This window comes from Rhinolophus sinicus, chromosome 17 (assembly GCF_057876585.1).
Source record: "Rhinolophus sinicus isolate RSI-liver-muscle chromosome 17, RSI-T2T, whole genome shotgun sequence".
Classification (NCBI taxonomy): Eukaryota; Metazoa; Chordata; class Mammalia; order Chiroptera; family Rhinolophidae; genus Rhinolophus; species Rhinolophus sinicus.
The window spans coordinates 154903254-154924969 of record NC_142517.1 but is presented as its reverse complement, the minus strand read 5'-3'; the positions used below and the strand labels follow the sequence as shown (position 1 = coordinate 154924969).

The window sequence follows — 21716 nt, the reverse complement described above, 5'->3', positions numbered from 1 at the left end:
TTCTGAGACACAAATACTTTTTAAAAGGTCCTAGAAGCACCTAAAACAAGCAGAGGATATCTGTATTCCTTATTTGGCTGTTTTGTGTTAGTAATTTCAGTTACTTTTCGTTAACTTTTTATTGCAGTATGACATTCCTTAAGAAAAGTGAACAAACCATATGTGGACAGTGTGATGAATTCTCACATATTGAATATACCCGAGTATCCAAAAACCAGATTAACAGAATATTTCCCATACCCAGTAGTTCCCTTCATACCCCCGCTCACTTACCCACTATCCCTATTACCTTGATTTCCAATACCATAGATTTATTTTAATTGTTTTGAATCTTATATAGGCGGAATCATGTAGCATGTACTCTTTATGTGTGAATTCTTTCATTTAATATTATGTTTGTAAAATTCATCCGTACAATTGCATGTTGTTGTAGAATATATTCCCTGTGTGCTTTTACATAATTTATATATTCATTCTTATGTTGATAGGCATTTGGGTAGTTTCCACTTTGGGGCTATTATGAATAGTACTGCTATGAATGTCACAGTTTCTTATTAAATAGGTATTTTGCATGTTATGGTCACCTCTTTAAAGTTGTCATTGCTTACTTCATTTAAGTGCCTTCCCACCCTACCTAATTATTGTTAATAAAAAATGTATTTGCCTGAACATTAGTTTCAAAAGTATAAAGTGCCACAAGAAATTAGGTTTCTTAAAAAATTGTTTATACTTGCATTAATATTTCCTTTCATAGCATTTATTTTAATTTTTGTCAACTATACAAATTATTTATCTTAAATGCATATTGAACCTTTCAGAATTTTTAATCTCTTCATGGGCCGAATTGTTCAACCTTGAGGCAAATATTTTAATTTTGTCACCATGACGAGGTGGAGAAAAAGAATAGCTCTGATAATTGTTAATGCAGATTTGTTATCAAACTTATAATTTACATGTAAATATCTATCTATATGTGTGTGTGTGTGTGTGTGTGTGTGTAGATAGATAGATAGATATTTGTCTACATACCTGTCTTATCTTGTCATCCATCCATCCATCCATCCACCCACCCATCCACCCATCCGTTGAAGTTCTCACTGAAACATTCTTTACAGAAAGAACAATAGAAGACCATGAGCTCGTGATTGAAGTGCTATCTAACTGGGGAATGGAAGAAGAAAATAAGCTATACTTTAGAAAAAATTATGCCAAATATGAATTCTTTAAAAACCCAATGGTAAGTGAAATCCCCATTAAGAGTTATGAAAAATAAATGAATTAGTTAAATTTTATTTTATGGGAAGAAAGGAGTCACTATAAATAAAACAGAATTCCCTATGTGGTAAATTGTAGGTAAGAATTCTGTTCCTTTAAAATTAGTCACAATTTGTTCTTACTGTAACAATGATTAGTCAACATTATCACAGAAGTTCAGATACACAGTTTTGGGTAACTATTGCTTCTTCTTGCTTTTTAAGGAAAAAAATACATTTGATATAGGGAATGAACTATTAGATATCCGCAAGCCGGTTCCAAAATATGATAGTTTAACAGAATTTAGGAAATTTAGATAAGAAAATTTCTAAATTAAAAACAGATTCATCATTGTTAGGAATGTTATAATTTATCCAGAAATTTAAGGTTGACATGAGTCTTGCTGTTCCAAATCATTTTGTTTTCAGTGCAATAATTATTGAGCTAAGTAGAAATGAGATAAAGAGCAATGCATTGTCTAGTAAATATTATTTTCACTGTAGTTCTCTTTAAACAAAAATAAATGTTACATCACATTCTAATGAAGACTAGGGATCTGGAGAAGTCACAATAGCTTCTGGGCTCATTATTTTAAACTGTTTTTGTCTCTGCAGCTGTAGCATATTTTTATACTAAGTTATGGATAATTAGATTTAAGTGATCCTTTATGAAAAATATATGATACTCACCATAATAGAATATTTTCAAACCCTGAAAGACCTCTTATGTTCTCTTTTATTTGAACCTATTAGTAGAAACATAATGGGATGATCTTTGATAAAGAAAATAAGAGTCCTAATAAAAATTAAATAGAATTTGAAGGGAAACTGTTTTCTTATTGTAAATCTTTATTAAAAGCAAGAATTTAAAAGTCATAAAGACATATGGGTTAGTGCTTGTTTTTGGTTTTATCTTTTTCTTTTTTAATGTAAACAAGGTTGTATGTTCATTTTGTAGACCTAGAGCAGTGGTTCTCAACTGGGGGTGGGAGGTGGCGATTAGACAATGTCTGGTGACGTTTTTAGTTGTCATAACTGGGGGTAGGGAGGGCTGCTAGTGAGGAAGGCCAGGGGTGCAGCTAAACATCCTACAATGCACAGGACAGCCCCCCACAACACAGTATTATCTGAGCAAATGTTAATAGTAATAGAACTGCTGTTGAAAATCCCTGTCCTGGAGGAAGTATAGTAGAATATATTTTCCCAAGCTTGTCTGATCATAAAAATTACCTGTGGGAGGGAGAGGGGCCGGGACCTACCTGGACCTACTGAATCAGACACTTCAGGAACGAGGCCTAGGAATTCCTATTTCAGACAAACTCTGAGTGAATTTTATGGTTAAATAAGTTTGGAAAAGTCATAGGTGGAAAGGACTGTTAGCGACCTGGCCCTAATTTAAATCCTGGCTCCTCTACACTGGGCTGTGACCTTGAGTATATCCTTTCCTTCTATGAGCCTTGACTTTATAAAATTGACTTGATGGTCCTTTAGTACCTGCTAGAGTGGTTGCAGGACACAGGGAAGAGATATGGGAGCAAGCACACCGTCAACCTAAGGACAATGTTTTGTAACTTGAGGTACGTGGATCTCTCTGCTCCAGCATCATCTACTCAGGGTGTTTGGGGCACTTTGGGCCCTACTCTTAGCTCCTCATTAAGATACCTGAAGGCAGAGTCCAGGGAGTGGCATTTTTAAAAGGACTTGGGGTGAATTTTCAACACACTGATTTAAAGAACGTTTGTTTTACATTGCTGTAAATAGTTTAATCTTTTTCTAGCTTGGGTTTTGGGATAATGTAACCTGTATCTTTTTGTCAGTATTTTTTTCCAGAGCATATGCTGTCTTTTGCAACTGAAACCAATGGTGAAATATCCCCCACACAGATTTTGCAGGTAAAATATATTTTCATTAAAATATGTAAGTAGTAATACAATAAAGGGAAACTTTAAGGTCCATATTTAGAAATGCCCAGATTTTGAAATGTTATGCCTTTAATGATTAATTTTTTCTGGAGGTGAAACTAAACAGAAAAGAGCAAAATGTGGATAAAGAATTCCCTAAATCAGTAAGGCCCCCTAACAATATTATTCTTCCCAGTTTTGGTCAACTGTCAAAGGGTTTTAAACATTTAAAAAATGTGCATCATGAAAGGAAACTTTGCAGAGCTTTTCTCTGTGATGTGTTTAAAGATATGTTAGTCTTTTGAAAAATCCAAATTCCCAGTTAATTTAGACATTTTACTAACATATGTTTAATATTAACTTTTGTGATAAGTGTCCTCAATGCTGTTTGTGATGAAATATCTATAATTAAATGAAAGAAAAAGATATAGAATATATTTCATGCACTAACATTTGTAATAGCTATGATGGAAATATTGGACTAGAATTGTGAAATATCTTAGCTGAATTAAGAGTTCGGATTGTTTAATTAAAAATCTCCTTACTTTTGCATTTATTGGGCTCATTTTTTCCAAACTAGCAGTAACTTTAGGTGATCCTTTTCCAAGACATTTCTATTAAAATAAAAGAATTTCAGTTATTTTACCTTATTTTTGATAGATTAACAGATTTCACATCAGAAGCTCTATAGATGTTACCAGGTTTATGTTGAATAATATCTTTGTAATGGTTGCTGTTTGAGCTAAGTCCCAGGCATTCCCAAACCCACTCAATTATTCTTTAATGAAGAAAACTTTTACTACTTTCATTATAGATACTATTTTAAATATATTGGTACTTAAATATATTGGTAAATATGTTGGGTGTCAGAGATTCGTTTGCTGTGCGCTTTTTAATAGGTTATATTTCACATTTGCACTTGAAAATACTTTAAAAATATAATTAGTCTCAAGAGATTTTTCTAAAAGCTACTTATAAGCTTACCGGGTTTTCACAAATACCCCATCGGAATATTAGGGTGAATGGCAGCAGCAGCAGGGCGTCAGCACCCCAACTCTTCTTGCACCCTGTCCTTCTCAATGCCTCCCCACTGAATTAGGATAGGGTGGTGGATTGTAGTTTTTCTTCCATCTCCTTCTCCAAATTCTCCTATAATGCAGTTATATTACTTTAATGTTAAATTATAAAAACAAGAAAAACGAGAGCTTTGGAATCACATAGTCCTGCGTGTGCCCTTGACCTCTTCTCTCCACTGAGGCAATGTTTCCAGTTTTTAAAACATTTCTTCTTTTTCTAGTGCGACCTCTGTGACTCCCTTTTTAAAAATTTAATTGGTTTGGTTTAATAACTTGGAAAGCACTCAAACTAAGAAACCTACTTGCCTGTTTTGCATGCCAATTAATTAATATCTGTGGCTCATTAAATTAAAGTTGTTTTTAGTAATTTACTTAAAAAACATAAATATCTCCTATCAGCATTTCCCTGAGTAGCCTTTTAAATATGTACATTGTTTTAGCTAATAATTTCTCTTACCTTCGGTTTTTCCATTTTGTATTTGTTTATTCATAGGGATTTCTCGTTTCCTCTTTTAATGAGATGCTAATGCATTTCTACTGTCTTATTAAGGATGCTTAGCACAGCCACTCAGCTAGAGCCATTCCTTTTCATTCTCGTTTTCCTGACCAACACTTGTCTCAGTTAATTATTACTGTGTAACAAACTATTCCAAACGTTAATGGCTTAAGTACTCACTCACATCTTGCCTACAGTTTTGTGGGTCAGGAATTTGGGAAGGGTTTAGCTGGGTGGGTCGTCTCTGAGACACACTGATTCACAGAGGGGTTGAAGAACCCCTTATAAGTTGGTTTTTCACTACACATGCCCGATACTCTGTCTGTGTCCACATGGTGTCTCATCCTGCTGACTCTTCCAGTTTCATTGGGCTTCTCACAACATAGCTGTCTCGGGGTAACCACATTTCTCATGTGACAACCAGCTTCCAAGAGTTAAATCGTGGAAGCCGTCAGGCTAGTTAAGGACAACCGTATTTCCCCAAAAATAAGACCTTACCCACTTCTGAGCTCTAATGTGTCTTTTGGAGCAAAAATTAATATAAGACCTGGTCTTATTTTAATATAAGACCACGTATAATATAATATAACATAATATAACATAATACTGGGTCTTGTATTAATTTTTGCTCCAAAAGATGCAGTAGAGCTGGTGGTCTGGCTAGGTCTTGTTTTCGGGGAAACACGGTATGATTAGAACTGTCTGTCACTTCTTCCATGTTCCTTTCGCAGTCACAGCCTTGCCTAGATTCAAGAGAGGTGGCGAAACAGACTTCACCTCTTTATGCTTCAGTGGCAAGATCACTTTGCAGAAAAGTATGTGGCATGGAAGATATTGTAGTTCTCTTTGAAAAGCACAACAAGCCATATCTACTCACAACTGAGAACCATAGAGTACGGAGAAGAGATTGTTTGCTTTACCCTCATTAAAGAGGTGAACTTCACTTCACTTTCTTAATAACTGAATGATTGAAGTCAGGATTATGGTCTTACACCATATGAAGATGAAATTGATAGGCTCTCAGGGAAAACCATAGAAAAGGATGAAAATATCAGGCTTTTACTCCATAGATGAAGTCCAGCTTTTCAAATGGACAAATAACTTATAATTTTGGTGTTTGGCTCAGTACTGATAACTTAGATTGTATATTTTGTGAATATATTTTCATTTGAAACTTGCCTCAGGTTATCAAAAGACTGATTTGTTTTTCTGTTGTGCATATTTTGTCATTTCTGTAACGGTATATAAGTGGTATTCACACCGTTAGATTTTACATGTTCATATTTGAAATCTTAACATGATTAGTATATAAGGCTACAATATCATTGATTCAAAACCAGTATGAGAGTGTCTAATTTTTTTTCTAGATGTTTCTGAGTTCAAGCACATATCCTGAAATCCATGGCTTCTTACATGCAAAAGAACAGGGAAAGAAGTCCTGGAAAAAGATTTACTTCCTTCTAAGAAGATCTGGTTTATATTTTTCTACTAAAGGGACATCAAAGGTAATTGGAAATACCAGTGATGTGTTAAGAGTCATACATAAGTTGTAAGTTAAAATTGGTTTTACTTTCTACTTTATTACTGGATCTCAAGAGTTGGTAATTTTCCTAAATTCCCTACCTTTTCCATAATCTGTTTAAAAACTAACTCTTCAGCTTTATTTCCCACTAGTTGAACGATCTTTGAGGGAAGCTAGCTGCTCTTATTTCAGTACCACATACTCTGCTCACTTTTTCCTCACTCGGAATTCACCCCCTTTCATCTTACCCTAGAGTGCAGACTTTGAGGCCCAATATAGTTCATATCTTTTCTTTTTATGCCAGGTCATACTACTGATCTTACCCATTCTGAACTTGTGTTGATGTTGATAGAGTTAGTGACACTTAGCTGAGTCCATAATTGCTCTTTAATTCCTTTGTGTGTGTCCGTTTTGTCTCGTTAGCCAGATTGTGAACTAGAGGAAGTTATGTTGTGATCAGGTGTGGGTGTATTTGCGGGCTTGTGTATGCATACCTACGTATACAGTTACGTAGGCAAACGTGCAGCTGTCCATGCACACATACATAACCACTCAGACCTGTAATTCCCACAGTGCTCAGCACTATTCACTCTGTATCTGTGTAGTCTAGTTGATGTAGCCTCTGCCATATGGTGTGTGTTTTGTAAGTGTTGATGTTTTATGTAATGCATTGATTTCTTTCAAGTAAAACTACTTTTGAGAATTTTCATGAGGTTATTTTAATTCTCTTTTCATGCATCTGTTGGCAGTGACAACTCTGTTGATTCTTTACGGGTAATTTGTCATTTTTCTCTGGCTGTTTTCCAAATATTGTTATAATCGTTGGTGTTCAGTAATTTCCCTGCCACATCTGTAGGTACATTCAAATATATTCTGATAAAACTGGCTTGTTTTTCAACAGATGCATTACATCTTCAAATTCTTGCTTTTCATTTATGCTGGAGATGTTCATCTGTTATTTATTTCTCATTCTCATTATTTGATCCTTTAAATATTCAGTAGGATTAGCTGTCTTGGCTATTCATGTCTCCAGGTGCCCTTTTGCTGTGGCTGCCTAACTCCAATCTCTACTTGTATCTTCACATGACTTGCTCCTTTTTCTCTCTGTACCACGTGTAACAATTGTCATTGGATTTAGGTCCCAGCCACATAATCGTAAATGATCTCATCTTTATATTAAGTTAACTTAATTATATCTACAAAGACCCATTTTCCAAATCATGTCTTAATCACAGTTTTTGGGGGTTGGGACGTGAACACATCTTTTGGGGGGCTATCATTCAACTCAATATAGGAAGCAAGTGAAAAATTTTGAGCAAGAGAGTGTAAGATTAGTATGGCCATAGTGAGCTTAAAAAATCAAGTAGAGAGAGTGAGGAGAAGGGAGCAAGGGAGGCAGAGAGGAAGGAGGGTGGTGGGGGAGAGACAGAGAGAGAGAGAGAGAGAGAGAGAGAGAGAGAGAGAGAGAGAGAGAGAGAAATAGAGAAATGAGAAGCACAGATGATAATTAGATAATTGCAGTAATCCAGGATGGAGGTGATGGACTCTAACATGGGATGAGCAGTGAAGGGAGAAGAATGTGATAGATGCCAGATTAAATGGCAAATGCCCAGATTTGGTTGCCTGAGTGATATGAAAGAGGAGGAAGCATTTAAAAATGTTTTAGAGAAAGAAATGAAGAAACAGAAAATGATTTAATAAACAGGAACAGGAGGTTTGCTAGAAGGCCATTATTTTGGAAATAAGATACTAGTGATCTTAGTTCTAGATATACGGGTATGGTGTCTAGGTGAAGCATCCAAATAGAAATGCTCAGAACATAGTTGATGATGGGGACCAGGTATTTGGGTCGTGGTCCTAACAGGACCTAACAGAAGCCACAAAGGAGTAATAGTTGACTCTTTTCCATATGTTTCTCAAGGGTTCTTGCATAGTTTCCTCCTTTCCCTCATACAGTTTTCCTTTCTTGCTGTTTGTGCACCCATATGTGCATATATATGTGTGTGTTTTCTTGATTTGTAAGTGATGGAATGGGGCTTTACTAATTTAGTAACCCATGCTTTACAGACATCTTTTATTTTTAAGTGTATATTGTTTGACAGCTAGTGTTTTATCATATGGATGCATTTAACTAATTTTTCATGAACATTCATTTTTCAAATTTAGTATCATAAATAACGGTAGTATAAATAATTATCCATTTTTGTAACTAAGGTTTTAGACTTTTTCTTGATGACTTTAATGAGCGTGCTCTTTTCCCAATGTTCCTAATGTATGAAATTATGTATGAAGTTGTTTTTGAACAAACGTGTTCGGGATCATTTTCCTTTTAAAGTCAGAGAGAAATAGTTTCTACATTCAGTAATCAGGCTTATCTCACAGTTTTTTCAGTAATTCTTCGCTTGAATATATGATAATGTCTCTTTAATTCCTAAATTCTTACTTCATCAACAGTTTTCTCATTGAAATCAACTGCCCTTTCTATTTTTACTTCCCCCTTCACTTCCTTTCCCTCCTTACCCATTATACAACACAGCTCTTCTTCTTCTACTAGATCCATGCTTTTATCCATGCGATGGTCTTCCCCTTGGCTACAAAATTCTAAGCATCAGATCTCTATTTTTCAGTCCCAGACCTTGCTCTTTTCGACACAGGGTCTTACTTTGCTGTGTGCATTAGCATACAATATTCTTTTCTTTAGCCTGTGCCTAATGAGCTCATATTCCATAGTTTATACATGAAAATGATTTTAAAAGAACTTGGAGGTAGTAGATAGCCTTAAAAATTATGACTGATACAAATTATATAGGTTACCTGATGTCTAATATTGACATTTCTACCAAGGAGACCATTTCCTGTCCTTTTTCTGTGAGAAGGTTCTCAATTTATTTTACTTTCTAAAGATGTAGGCTGCATGGGAATTAGATAACCAGTGCTATAAGCCTTGGAGATGGGACTGTGGCTTGTACTTACAGAGAAACCTCTTAGTACCTGCCCTCCTCCTCCCCCCCCCCCCCCCCCCCATGTACACATGGGCATGCTAAGGTTTGCCATCTCAGCCTTGTAGTCTTACAGTGTCGTAAGCCTTGGTATGTCTGCAGTAATGGAACAAAAATCAATCAAGAGAGGAAACTTACATGCCTCTGTGGCCTTCCAGTGTTTCTCGAGCTGCCTTTTTCTGACATTCAAATGACTCATCTACATTCACTTCTACAGGACTAGAAGACAGGGATGGTTTTATTCCATCTTCACAGAAATCAGACATGTTTTCTAGCAAATCACTTTCTCTCTAGGAATAAACTTTAAAGGCCATGCCAAGAAGAGTACCTTTTTCCTGTCTCCTCCCTTGGTCTGTGGGCCCTAGACTGGGTCTCTTAGCAATTTTCTTTTCTGTCGTATTCTCCCATGGAGTTGGGAGCTATAGTCATTCATTAGATTGAGATGCTGAAGAACAGGGACACACGGAGAAACAGTGACATACATAGAAATTCTCTCTCTGCCTATCTTCAGGGGCCAAATACCCTACTGGTAAATGACTGAAATTTCTTTGGATTTGAATTTGAATCAGTTGCTGAAATTGCTGAATGTTCTTTTTCTGTCTTTCTCCCTTCCTTCCTTCCTTCCTTCCTTCCTTCCTTCCTTCCTTCCTTCCTTCCTTCCTTCCTTCCTTCCTTCCTTTTAGAGTACTGCTTCTCAAATTTCAATGCACATAAATCACTTGAGAGCTTCGGAAAATGCAGCTTTTGATTCAGTAGGTCTGGAGTAGGCCCTGAAAATTTGCATTTCTAAAAAGCTTCTGGGTGATGCCAGTTGGGAACCACACTACTGGTAGCAACGTTTTAAAGAACAAATGTATTTTGGTCAGTTTTGATTATACCTTCAACCCCGGAATTAAGCCCTTCTCCAAGTTATTAACCTATCACAGAATAATATGACCCATTGATTTCCCATGACCAGTTCTAAATCTCATGGATTTTCCAGAGAAGAAATAGCTGTTCATGACTCCACTTTGCCTTGAAAATCAGACATATCTCACTGCCAGGTAATTTCCCTGAATTCATCGGTGCAGGCTTCCTTCTTTTTGTAAAGAAGATAGTCATGCGGCCTCTCTCATTGCTTGCTGTGGAGTGTTGGGCAGTACACAGACTTGAGGGATGGTCGTTTCTGAACGAAGCAGGAATCATCCACTGTTTCTCCTTCTGTTTCTCTAACTGCTGCAGAAGTTTAATCCACCTTCCTCCCTTTATTGAACTACCATTATTTGAAGCCCAGACAAGGAAAACATTTTAAAAAACCATTCTTTCTGTCTTCTCTCCCTCAGAATCCTTGAAATGGTGGTTAAAGGGAATGATTTTGGAATGGGAAGGTGTATTGTTTTTTGTTGGAAGTTAAATTATAAACAAGTTGCCACTTCTCAAATAATGTTGCATCAAGCTCCTGGTTATTTAAGGATATAGTGACTTAGTTTTTCTTCTCCTTTTGTTTCTGTGACATTATTTGCAATAATTTTTGCCGAGGTATAAATTATGTAATATAATAGAAATACAAAAGAGATAGTGCAAAATATGTACCTATGTCAACACTTGCATATATTTTCTTTTTAAGGAACCACGGCATTTGCAGTTTTTCAGCGAATTTGGCAGTAGTGATATTTATGTGTCATTGGCAGGCAAAAAAAAACATGGAGCACCAACTAACTGTGGATTCTGCTTTAAGGTACAGGCTTAATATTTTGATAGATGAATAAAGCAAGCCTCAGCCTTTTAGGTAAGCTTGAGTTTTTTTTAAATTTCTTTTAAAAAGAGACAGCTTTCTCTTACATATATGGGAGAATTTTAGTGGCTTTTATTTCAACAGGTGTTACCTTCAAGATATGCATTAACGATAAACAATGTGCTGTGGCCTTCTAGCCTAACAAAGCGCGAGGGCCCCGAGACCTGAAAATGCTCTGTGCAGAAGAAGAGCACAGTAGGACGTGCTGGGTGACCGCCATTAGATTGCTTAAGGTAATCCTGCTGTAGTTGTGCATTTTGATTAAACGCTGGGAGTACCATCAAGGTTTGAAAATAGCTGTATTTTAAAATGCGGAGACTCACTATGAATCTGTGTGGGTATGTGAGAAAGAGGAAAATTAACTGCCCCCCAGTGTGTATATTTTATTTTATCTAAAAGATAAACATTTGTGGAGCTGATTGGAATAACCTAATAGCATTCATCTTTTGTGTGTGGAATAAGTATTCCATTTTTAGAAATGTCCTGATATTTATTTTTTGTAAGACTATTAATACATATCCAGTATCACTGAAACTTCTGTACACAACTTAGTCTACATTTTAAAAACATCGCCATCAATCCAATACAAAGTACATTTTAAGATGTGCCCACCTGGATATGTTTAGCACAGTTGTTTTATGTTTCATCGATGCGTTGTATAAATTGCTTTCCAGTTTAACTCAAATTATTATATAAAGTTTGCTATAGATATGTTATTAAAACATCTACCTTTGTGCTAAGTAGAAATTGTAGCTTTCATAAATGTAATTTCTTGGCAAGCATTTTGATGGGAGTAGAATGTTATAAAGATAGATAGGGAAGAGAGACACAAAACTATTTTCTTCCAGAATGTGTAGAAATCATATTTATTTTTGAAACTTGGATGCTAGCAAATTTAACACAACTTTACATTTATAATTATGAGAATTATCAGTCATTCCCTTTTGAAGAAGGACAGAATAATCAGAATCACATTAGTTGTCATACAGGTTTGGAACAAAGTTTTAATTTCTATTAATTTTCTTTTAAATTAAGGTGAAATATACATGGCATAAAATGAACCAAATTAGTTATTTTTACTGTGAACACTTCAGTGGCCTGTCGTGCATTCAGAATGTTGCACAACCACCACCTCTAGCTCCAAAACGTTTTCTTCATTTCAAAAGGAAACCGTACCCATTAAACAGTTACTCCCAGCCCCAGGCAACCACTAATTTTCATAATCCCTATGAATTTACCTATTTGGACATTTCATAGAAATGCAGTCATATAATAGATGACCTTTTGTGTCCAGCTTCTTTTACTTTGCGTAATGTCTTGTGGTTCATCCTCAGTCTAGCATGTATTAGTAGTATATTATTCCTTTTATGGCTAAATTATATTCCAGTGTATGTATATGTATGTTAAATAAACTATTTATTTATTGTTGATGGATATTTGGGTTGTTTCTATCTTTTGATTATTAGGAATACAGTAGAGATAATACTTTGAGGTCTTCGGTTTTCTCTCCCCTTCCATCAGAACTCTGAAAATCAGGCTAGGCTGGTAGACAAGATGCTTTCCAACCTTGTTAGCTAAGTCTTTCTCTCTTCAAACTTGGGCTCAAATCAGACACCCAACACAGAAGCAGGTGGTAAGACCACTCTTTTAATCAGTCTTTCAGTGACTCCAACACACCACTGATTTTACTAGGATACTCCATTATTTTTTTGTGTCTAATTAGAAAGAAAAGAATTATGCCAATAAAATTATGATATGATGCTTTCATAATACTGACACTTTTTATTTTCATTTAAATGGTTATTTTAGATTTATTTAGACCTATTGACCTGGATTTTCATCATCTATCAATTTTGTACACACACATACAAACACACACACACATGAAAATATATATGTGAAATAAATTAGTTGAGATATCTTTAAAACTTCTTCATATTATAAGTCTGACTTTTCTGAATCATTTTCATCTCAGATCAATGATAGCTATATTTTTGACAGAACTTCCAGCTCTGTGCCATCAAGAATTTTGGAGAGGCTGAACCTCTCAGAGAAATGCCTGCCGTGGTCTGTGGGGTTTTCTTTCTAAGTACTAACAGCTCTTTTGCAAGGTTTGATGCTAATGATTTCTTTATCCCACTAACTTCAGGCAATGACAAGTCACTTGGACCTCAGTGAATATAAGATGCAATAGATTAAAAGACAAATTTATAGATGTTAAAATTGGAAAAGAAATGTGTCTAAGAATTGATGAAATATACCAAAAGCTTTCTTTGGTCCTTCCATATACAGAATGATTAGTTTCTGTAAGATTGTCCTCTTCTTACTTTTTTCTCTCATCTGACTCTTCTGAAAGCCACTTTCAAGTCATAAATGCCCAATTTAGAGATGCTATGTTATACTAATTTTCTACAGCTGCTGTAACACATTTACTACCACAGTAGTGGCTTAAAACAAGACAAATTTGTTATCTTGTACCTCTGTCATTTAGAAGGCTGAAATGGGTCTTAATTGGCCTAAAAACAGTGTCATCAAAGCTGCGTTCTCTTTTTGAGGATCTAGGGAAAATCCTTTTCTTTTCCCTTTCCAACCTTAGAGACTGCCCAGATTCCTTGGCTAATGGCCCCTTCCTTCATTGTCAAAGCCAGCAGTGTCGGCTGAGTCCTTTTCATATTGCCGTATCTCTGGTTCTCTCTCTTTTGGCTCCCCCTTCCACTTATTAGGACCCCTTGTGATTACATTGGAACCACCTAGATAATCCAGGATAATCACCTTATTTCAAGGTCATCTGATTAGCACTCGTAATTCCATGTACCATGTTTCCCTGAAAATAAGACCGGGTCTTATATTAATTTTTGCTCCATTAGGGCTTATTTCCAGGGGGTGTCTTATTTTTTTCCTGTCCAATAATCTGCATTTATTCAAATACAATCATGTCATCTTCTGGAGCATCGTCATAACGTACTAAATGCGTCCGTCTGGCTGAGATCTTAACTGGGGCTTGTTTTGGGGGTAGGTCTTATTTTCAGGGAAACACGGTATAACCTAATGCTCCTTTGCCACATAGCCTAAATCATAGGTTCCAGGGATTATGATGTGGAATCTGTGGGGGCCATTATTCTGCTATCATATTGGCATTCCCTCTTTGTTTCAGTTATGACAAAGCCTTTTCCAGATGAAGCCTGAGAGGGAGGCAAGCATCAGTGAGGACCTTTATCCTGAGCCAGTGAGAAACCACTGAAGGGTTTCAAACAGGAAAGAGATATGATCTGTTTTACACTTTAAAATATCCAGATAGAGGAATTGTGGACTTGCCAGCCTGGACACATTGGAGGCACTCTAATAGGGGAGTGAATTGGTTTCCTCTGGCAGCTTGTTGTCCGTGGGGCACCTGTGGGATGCTCCTGGCTGGTGAGCTCAGCTGGGTGTTGGAGGTAACTTGCGATTGTCTCCTTTGGTTGTCTGTTATGTTGTTTCCAGAGTGTATCATTGCACAGTAAGCCCTCACTTAACATTCACCTCATGTGCACGTCTTCGGGATGTGGGAGGAAACAGGAGTATCCAGAGAAAACCCACGTGGACATGGGGAGAACATGCAACTCTACATAGAGAGTGGGCCTGGCCAGGAATCAATTTTTTATTTTTTTTTCATCAACATTATAACAAAATGACATTATTCGAGGACCTGCTGTACTTAGCAGGGAGGAGCAGGGAAGAATTAGTCTACGTTATGTTGGCTGGAACAGAACTGTCCCTCATTTTTATTATATACTACTTGTTAGAGATAGCCTTCCCAAGAATTTGGCCTCTTGTTTCCCTTTTATTTCATAAACACATAAAAACTCTTCATGTAACATCAGATGGAGATAGTTCTGTTCTCTTTGTAGAAATTCCAGTTACATATAGAATCATAGAAATCTGAGACTTAGAAAAGCGATTTGCTCATGTATGGTGTTCCCTTTCCTTCCCTTAGAACTCTGCTAGCTTCACTCTAACATATTTTGGTCCCTTAATCGGCCCCTCCATAGGGGCAGGGAAATGTTAAGGTGACCCATGCCCTACCCCTCGGCCAGAGTTAAATGCCTACCAAAGACCTCCAACAGCACAGAAGCAACTACCTAGCACCACAGATACCAGGGACAATATATCTTTGAAGAAAAGTCTTATTAGTTGGTAGCAGGCTTTTCACTGCAGATCTATAAAAGGTGGCCAAGCAGCATGTTCTTTGTGAAAGTGTTGGAGGTTATTGTATATTCTCCAAAATTAGCTTGACTAGGAATTAAGCTCATCTGTCTTGTTTTCAGAATTATTGTAGGCTTAGAGTTCATTTAAAATAAATTTTATTAGGTCTCATTAATGCCAATCAAACCTTAAATTAAAAAATAATTTTTAGAAGTTGAGAAATAATTGGATAAAGAAGTCAACATAGAGAATTTTAAATGAGTGTGGGTTTATATTCATGTTAAAAGCAAAATCTTGAAAACAGTGACTGTCCTTGTCCCCCCACCTCTGATTTTCTGCCTTATTACCAAATACATCCACTTTGCTGGAATTGCTTTTAAGGAAATGGTCTTTAGTAGAGAAACAGTTCTGTTGGAATGTTCAAATGGTATTCATCTGAAGGGTAAGATTGAATTCTGTGGTGTCTCTCCAATTTCTTTTATATAGGACCTACTTTTAAGTTCATTATGGCTCCATGAAATGGAGAGAATTGTAAAGTATCCCCCCGCCCCCCCCAAAAAAGAAGCCTGTCTGTCCCATTGATCTCCTCTCCTCTCCTCTCCTCTCCTCTCCTCTCCTCTCCTCTCCTCTCCTCTCCTCTCCTCTCCTCTCCTCTCCTCTCCTCTCCTCTCCTCTCCTCTCCTCTCCTCTCCTCTCCTCTCCTCTCCTTCCCTCCCTTCCCTCCCTTGCCCCCTCCTCTTTTTCCTTCCCTTCCCTTCCCTTCCCTTCCCTTCCCTTCCCTTCCCTTCCCTTCCCTTCCCTTCCCCTCCCCCGCCGCCCCTCCCCTCCCCTTCCCTTCCCTTTCCTAACAAAGTGACTTCAATCTAAGTGGGTTATCTTCCAGTTTCAGATGGAGACCCCTACAAGATAAGTTTGGTCATGGCAGTTGGCATTGTTAATGTTTCTCAAACTGATAATCCAGTATTACTATAATCGAAACCCATTTTCCAGTTGCAGCCTGGCAGCCCAAGTCTAATGATGCTACCTCCTGAAAGTGCAGGTGCCACAGTTCTTCTGACTGTCAGTTACGTTGCATTTGGTGACCCATTGTCTGAAATCATCCTAATTCCCCACTAGTTTGGTTTCCCTGAATTTAAAGCCAAGCATTAAGCAGTGCTGGAAGAGTATTGTTACCAGAATCTTTAACATAGGGCCAAGTTTATGGATTTACCAAAAATACAATGTAAGTCATCAATCAGTCATTGTAGAGTTTTAGTGAATTTTACCTGGTTTTGCTTAGGATGTGTATAAGGTTTGCAGAGTCCTGGTACCATTAAGCCTGGCACCTTCCCAAGTGAGCTATCTGGTTGCTAGGTGATATACCACTCCAAATGGTTTTGGTGCTATTGGTGCAAAGAATAACGAGTAGAAATGTCAGTTCCAGATCTTTATACTGGTGAGCTAGACCTGAAGTGTGGGTCCAAGTGAAAAACACTGTCTTTTTAAATGTTTCATTTTAAGTCACTAAAGTTTACTTTCACAATTTTGGTTGCTTGTTTTAAGGAATGCTTATAATTTTTATTTTTTACATTGATGATGTATAATTAATGAGTTGATTTTCATAAATTATCTGTGTAGTAAAAGTGATAGGAATGTGTTTTTATTTATTCTGCAGTATGGCATGCAGCTGTACCAGAATTACATGCATCCATATCAAGGTAGAAGTGGCTGCAGTTCTCAGAGTATATCACCTATGGTATGGATTGAATTTTTCAACCTATATTCTATTTTATATTTCCATTATATTAATTTGCAATTGCATTACGTTATAAATGAATATTATAATGCATTTATATTCTTTTGGTTAAGTAAAATAACTCTTTGTCACCATCCTACCATAATGTTATATTGAATTATTTGTTCTTGGATTGTATATGATTGCAGTCTATGTGATAAAATCACAGCAGTAGAGTGTACATGAAGTATTCAGTTAAAATAGTTATGTTAAAGATATTTTTTAAACATTTGAAAGAATTACGTGAGCCAGTCTGTCTCATTACAACATTTGAAGATTAGATCTTAGTAATATAATTTATAGAATATTTTCTGTGGGATTGTAGCTGCTTTCTTCATTATTGATTTTGATTACGGGCTTATTTATTTAATTTAATATTAATTCTGGGATTGTCACAGCCTAATATAAAGATGCCAGTGGTTTGGAATTTTAAAAGCTAGACTATACGCGTGCGAGCTCTTTTGCATTTGGGCTTTCTAACAATAAAATTTTGAAAGTTCCAGGTCCTTGAAAAGCAAACTGCTCTCCAGGAAATCCCAAAACTTCCAGCTGAAGTATAGGTTGTGCATTACATTACAGTCCAGCCCGGCTTCTCAGATGTATCCTAAATGCAACCTGGATATTTATTTGCAGACACACACACATCTTTTTCCTTCTTTAGGACCTAATTTTAATTTTCTGTGCATTAACACAAGACATTTATTTCTTAACTTAAAGTTTATGTTCTGCCATTTTTGGTTGTGTTCTTAATATTGAGTATATTGGGAATTCAGATGTATGTGCCTGTGTTGCAAATCAGCTAAGGTGCTGCCTTTCCACTTAGGTTAAATATATGCTCTTCGTGTATGGGACCAAGGAAGGTGCATTTCCCCCCATGTAATGTAGCAGATGAAATGCTCAGTCCTAGGAATGAGGCATGAAATAAAGTTGATTATGAAGCCTGATAGACTAATATGGAAAAAGAACTCCAATTTTATACTTATGTTGCTTTAAATATAAGTTATGGAAGAGTAATTTTTCATCTTTGTATCATTACGTTTAAGCCCTAAAATAAGAAACAGCAATGTAATGAATTTTTATAAAATCAATCACTTTAAGGTGAGTATTTTTATAATTTGTCAGCTTATCCTTATCTTTCAATCCATATGTATATAAAGAATAATGAATGTTATTATCTTAATCCTTTGCTAAGTCATTCTAAATTTCTTTTAGAGTCTAAAGTTATTAGGCTGAGCATGTAAATAGCAGCCACGCATTTGGAGGCGATTATTGCTTAGTGTTCTCTTAATAATAGGAAAAATTGTCAAAAACAAAGTACTTTTTACTTTCATCACTGTCATTAGCATACAGGTATGGGATTATTCTCGCCTCTTTCCTTTTTACTTTCATCACTGTCATTAGCATACAGGTATGGTATTATTCTCGCCTCTTTCCAATGACAGTGATACTACTGTTGATCACTATGCATATGACCATTTGGTTAGTGTAGCTTTTCAACACCGCGTATAGGAAAAGATGTTCTTTGAGTGAATCTGGTTGGGTTGAAGGAGAAGGGCTTTAGATGCCTGTGTGGTGAGGACCTATGTGTCCCATATGGCAGTTTTCACGATCAGAGAAAATAGCAGTTGATAATTTTAGTTCCATTCTTCTCCATTTACATGAAAGAAACTAAGAAGTTTGGGGAGGTATTTGCATTTAGTTCGGTGTCTATACAGAATCCAACTTTGCTAGATTATCATGGAAGAATCAGTGTCCTGTGTAATGGATACCAGTTCCCTTCACCTGCCTCTGCTGGTTTTCATCCTGGCACTGTTTTCAGTGAGCAACATGGAAAATTTAGTATATTTTAGTTATGTTTTTAAAGGAACAATGTTATCATCTCATCCAGGGATACATTTTGAGAAGCGAAATAAGAAAAAAATTCTCATACCATAATGAACATCATAGCTATCTATAGTATATAATAGGCGCCCATATCAGCCTTTGAAATGAGAATCATGAGCAGATATTTCAGGAAGCCAAATATAGTTGGTCCTTTTCAGGGCTAACAAAGGATTCATTTAAAGGAGCATCTGTTAATATGGTTGTGGCTGGAGTGAGGGGATGGGAAAAACAAGTCTACACAGTTCTTATTCTTTCTTACTTTTTAAAAAATGCTGGAATATAAAGCTCTTTTTAATTAAAGTATAGTTGACATACAATATTATATTAGTTCCAGGTGTACAACATAGTGCTTTTATATACCTTACAATGTAATTACCATGAGAAGTCTGGTAACCATCTGTCACTGTACAAAGTTATTACAATATTGATTGTAATCCCTATGCTGTACATTACATCCCCATGACTTACTTATGTTGTAAGTACAGTTTTGTACCTCTTATTCCCCTGCACCTTTTTTGCCCATCCCCTTACCACCCAACCCTCTGGCAACTAATCAGTTTGTTCTCTGTATCTATGAGTCTGTTTGTTTTGTTTGTTCATTGGTTTAGTTTTTAAGATTCCACATATAAGTGAAATGATACAGTATTTGTCTTTTTCAGACTTATTTCACTTAGCATTATACCCTCTAGGTTCATCCATGTTGTCACAAATGGTAAGATTTCATTCTTTTTTGTGGCTGAGATTCTTCCTCGCGTTTGACCCTGAGTGAGATGTTCCAAACTGCAGTTTCTTCCCTGTACCCCCGCATTATTATGGTACATGACAGAACCCTAGATAAATTCTATCTGTTACTGCCTTTACCATAAGCTGTCTGTGTGACCTTGGTTGAGTCACTGGTGTCCTGCAGTGTAAACTATGGGAGACAGTTGCCTAATCTCTAGAATCAATTACATCTCTGATGTCCTGTGGCCCTATATAAAGCAGATGAAAACAATATCTGAGGAAATTCTGTGTCCTCTTGCTAAGGACTGCACTGCAGGTTTATCTAGATGTTTAAATGGGGTGACAGTGTATGGCTACTAGTTGCCACCAGCTAACTTCCTGAAAACCATTTATGTCCATTAAGAGTGACTGTGTCTGATCTCAGTGTGACCTTGATAATCCAGGGTGTACCCCGGCCTTTTCTTTCTTAAAAAAAGAGGCATGCCCTTAAAATTATGGACCTTTTTTTAGGGCTTGCCCTGTTTATTCCACCAGAAGAAAGAGCTAGAAAAAGGGACAAATATTTGAAAAATACACTGATTCTGAATGTTATCAACATTGCTTTTCTATGTGAAAGAAACTGAGCTGAAAAATGACCTTTTGAGTTCAAGTCTGATTTTTTCTTCACTTCCATTTCTTTGTCCACCAAAGGTAAACTATTAATTTTTCATCCACCACCTGCCATTCAGTAGAAAATATTTGCTATATTCCCGTGTTTTCCTCTAGTGTAGTTAATATAGCAAATGAAAATACTCATTTGTATTGTAGACTCCCTACTTATGTCAAGTAATTGTGGAATATGGATCTTGTTTTACATTCAGCCTGTCATATTGTAGGAAAACAAAAAGAATAAGAACAACTGGTTATATTTATTATTCTTTCCTAACAGTATTTTTATGTTATCAGGACCTTGCGATTACAGAACCCATCTTGGCATGTGAAGTAGAGATATTATAAGGATAAAGCTATCATTGTGATTGAGATTAGTTACTCTGCGGTTTGGGCAGGTAGAGGCTTTTCATTAATGTTGGCAAAGCAAAAGTATATCCGACTGGTCCACAGCCCGGCACAGAAGATCACGGGGTGAGAAGGGCAAAGTAAGGTGTGACAGCAAATAGAGATTACAGAGACAGCATCTGTCTGGAAAGAGCAGCTGTCAGTTATAAAGGCTCCTGTAACAAATGAAAGATTGCACGCTGGATCTCTAGAAATAAAGATGAACCGAAATAAGATGGTGGGCTACTACAGCATGGTTTGAAGAGGAAATAACATGCTAATAAAGTGCCATGTGTGATGCAGTGATAAATGAATCCTCCCTACCCCCCAGTTTTTGTGTGTGGACATTTTATTTCAAGAACACGTGTGATTATAGTTTGTTAGACCAAGCAGACTATGGCTGAGTCCATGTGGAGAGATACAAAATGGTCTTAAGCCACGAGTCTCCAGGTGCACATTGGCTCCTCCTTTTCCATTAGATCCCTTGTTTTTGTTTTGCTCCTCTGTCAACGAGTGGAGAATAACTGTTAAACATTGTCCATGCTGTTTTTGAATAATTTTTCTTTTGGAGAGTTTTAATTCTTAAAAACTGAGTGACACTCTTGACTGGATATTTTGACAATTTTCTTTTTTTTTTTTTTAAGATGGATGACTTGGGATGGCATACTTTTCAAAAGATGGTTGTGAAGTAGAGCTAGAGCCCTAAACAAACAGAAAGTAAAAATAAAATCTAGGTTTTCAATATTTTATTCTCACGTTCAGAAAATATGTATACAAAAAGTAATTGGCAAAATTAATTAACAAAAAAAGTTATTTAATATTGTTTGTTTAAAAATATCTTGTTTTTAGATCAGTTCTTCCTTCGTCATTGACTTGTTTTGCAGCTCTCATTTTGCCATGTTCATCTTCACAAAATGAAAGAAATATTTAAAGGGGTGGCCGGATGGCTCAGTTGGTTAGAGCGCGTGCTCTCAACAACAAGGTTGCCGGTTCAATTCCCGCATGGGATGGTGGGCTGCGCCCCCTGCAACTAAAGATTGAAAACGGTGACTGGACTTGAAGCTGAGCTGCGCCCTCCACAACTAAATTGAAGGACA

General features: G+C 36.5%; 1 protein-coding gene across 3 annotated transcripts in view; it reads left to right on the top strand.

The window, feature by feature from the left end:
* GRB14 (growth factor receptor bound protein 14) overlaps positions 1-21716 on the top strand; it is a 115488-nt gene that overhangs the window by 88558 nt on the left and 5214 nt on the right. For all 3 annotated transcript variants that reach the window (XM_088794686.1, XM_088794687.1, XM_088794688.1), the window contains 6 exons: positions 1116-1237; positions 3071-3145; positions 6094-6231; positions 10854-10964; positions 11159-11254; positions 16858-16938. In XM_088794686.1, coding sequence (XP_088650812.1) covers positions 1116-1237; positions 3071-3145; positions 6094-6231; positions 10854-10964; positions 11159-11254; positions 16858-16938 — 623 coding nt within the window. The remainder of the gene's footprint in view (positions 1-1115; positions 1238-3070; positions 3146-6093; positions 6232-10853; positions 10965-11158; positions 11255-16857; positions 16939-21716) is intronic.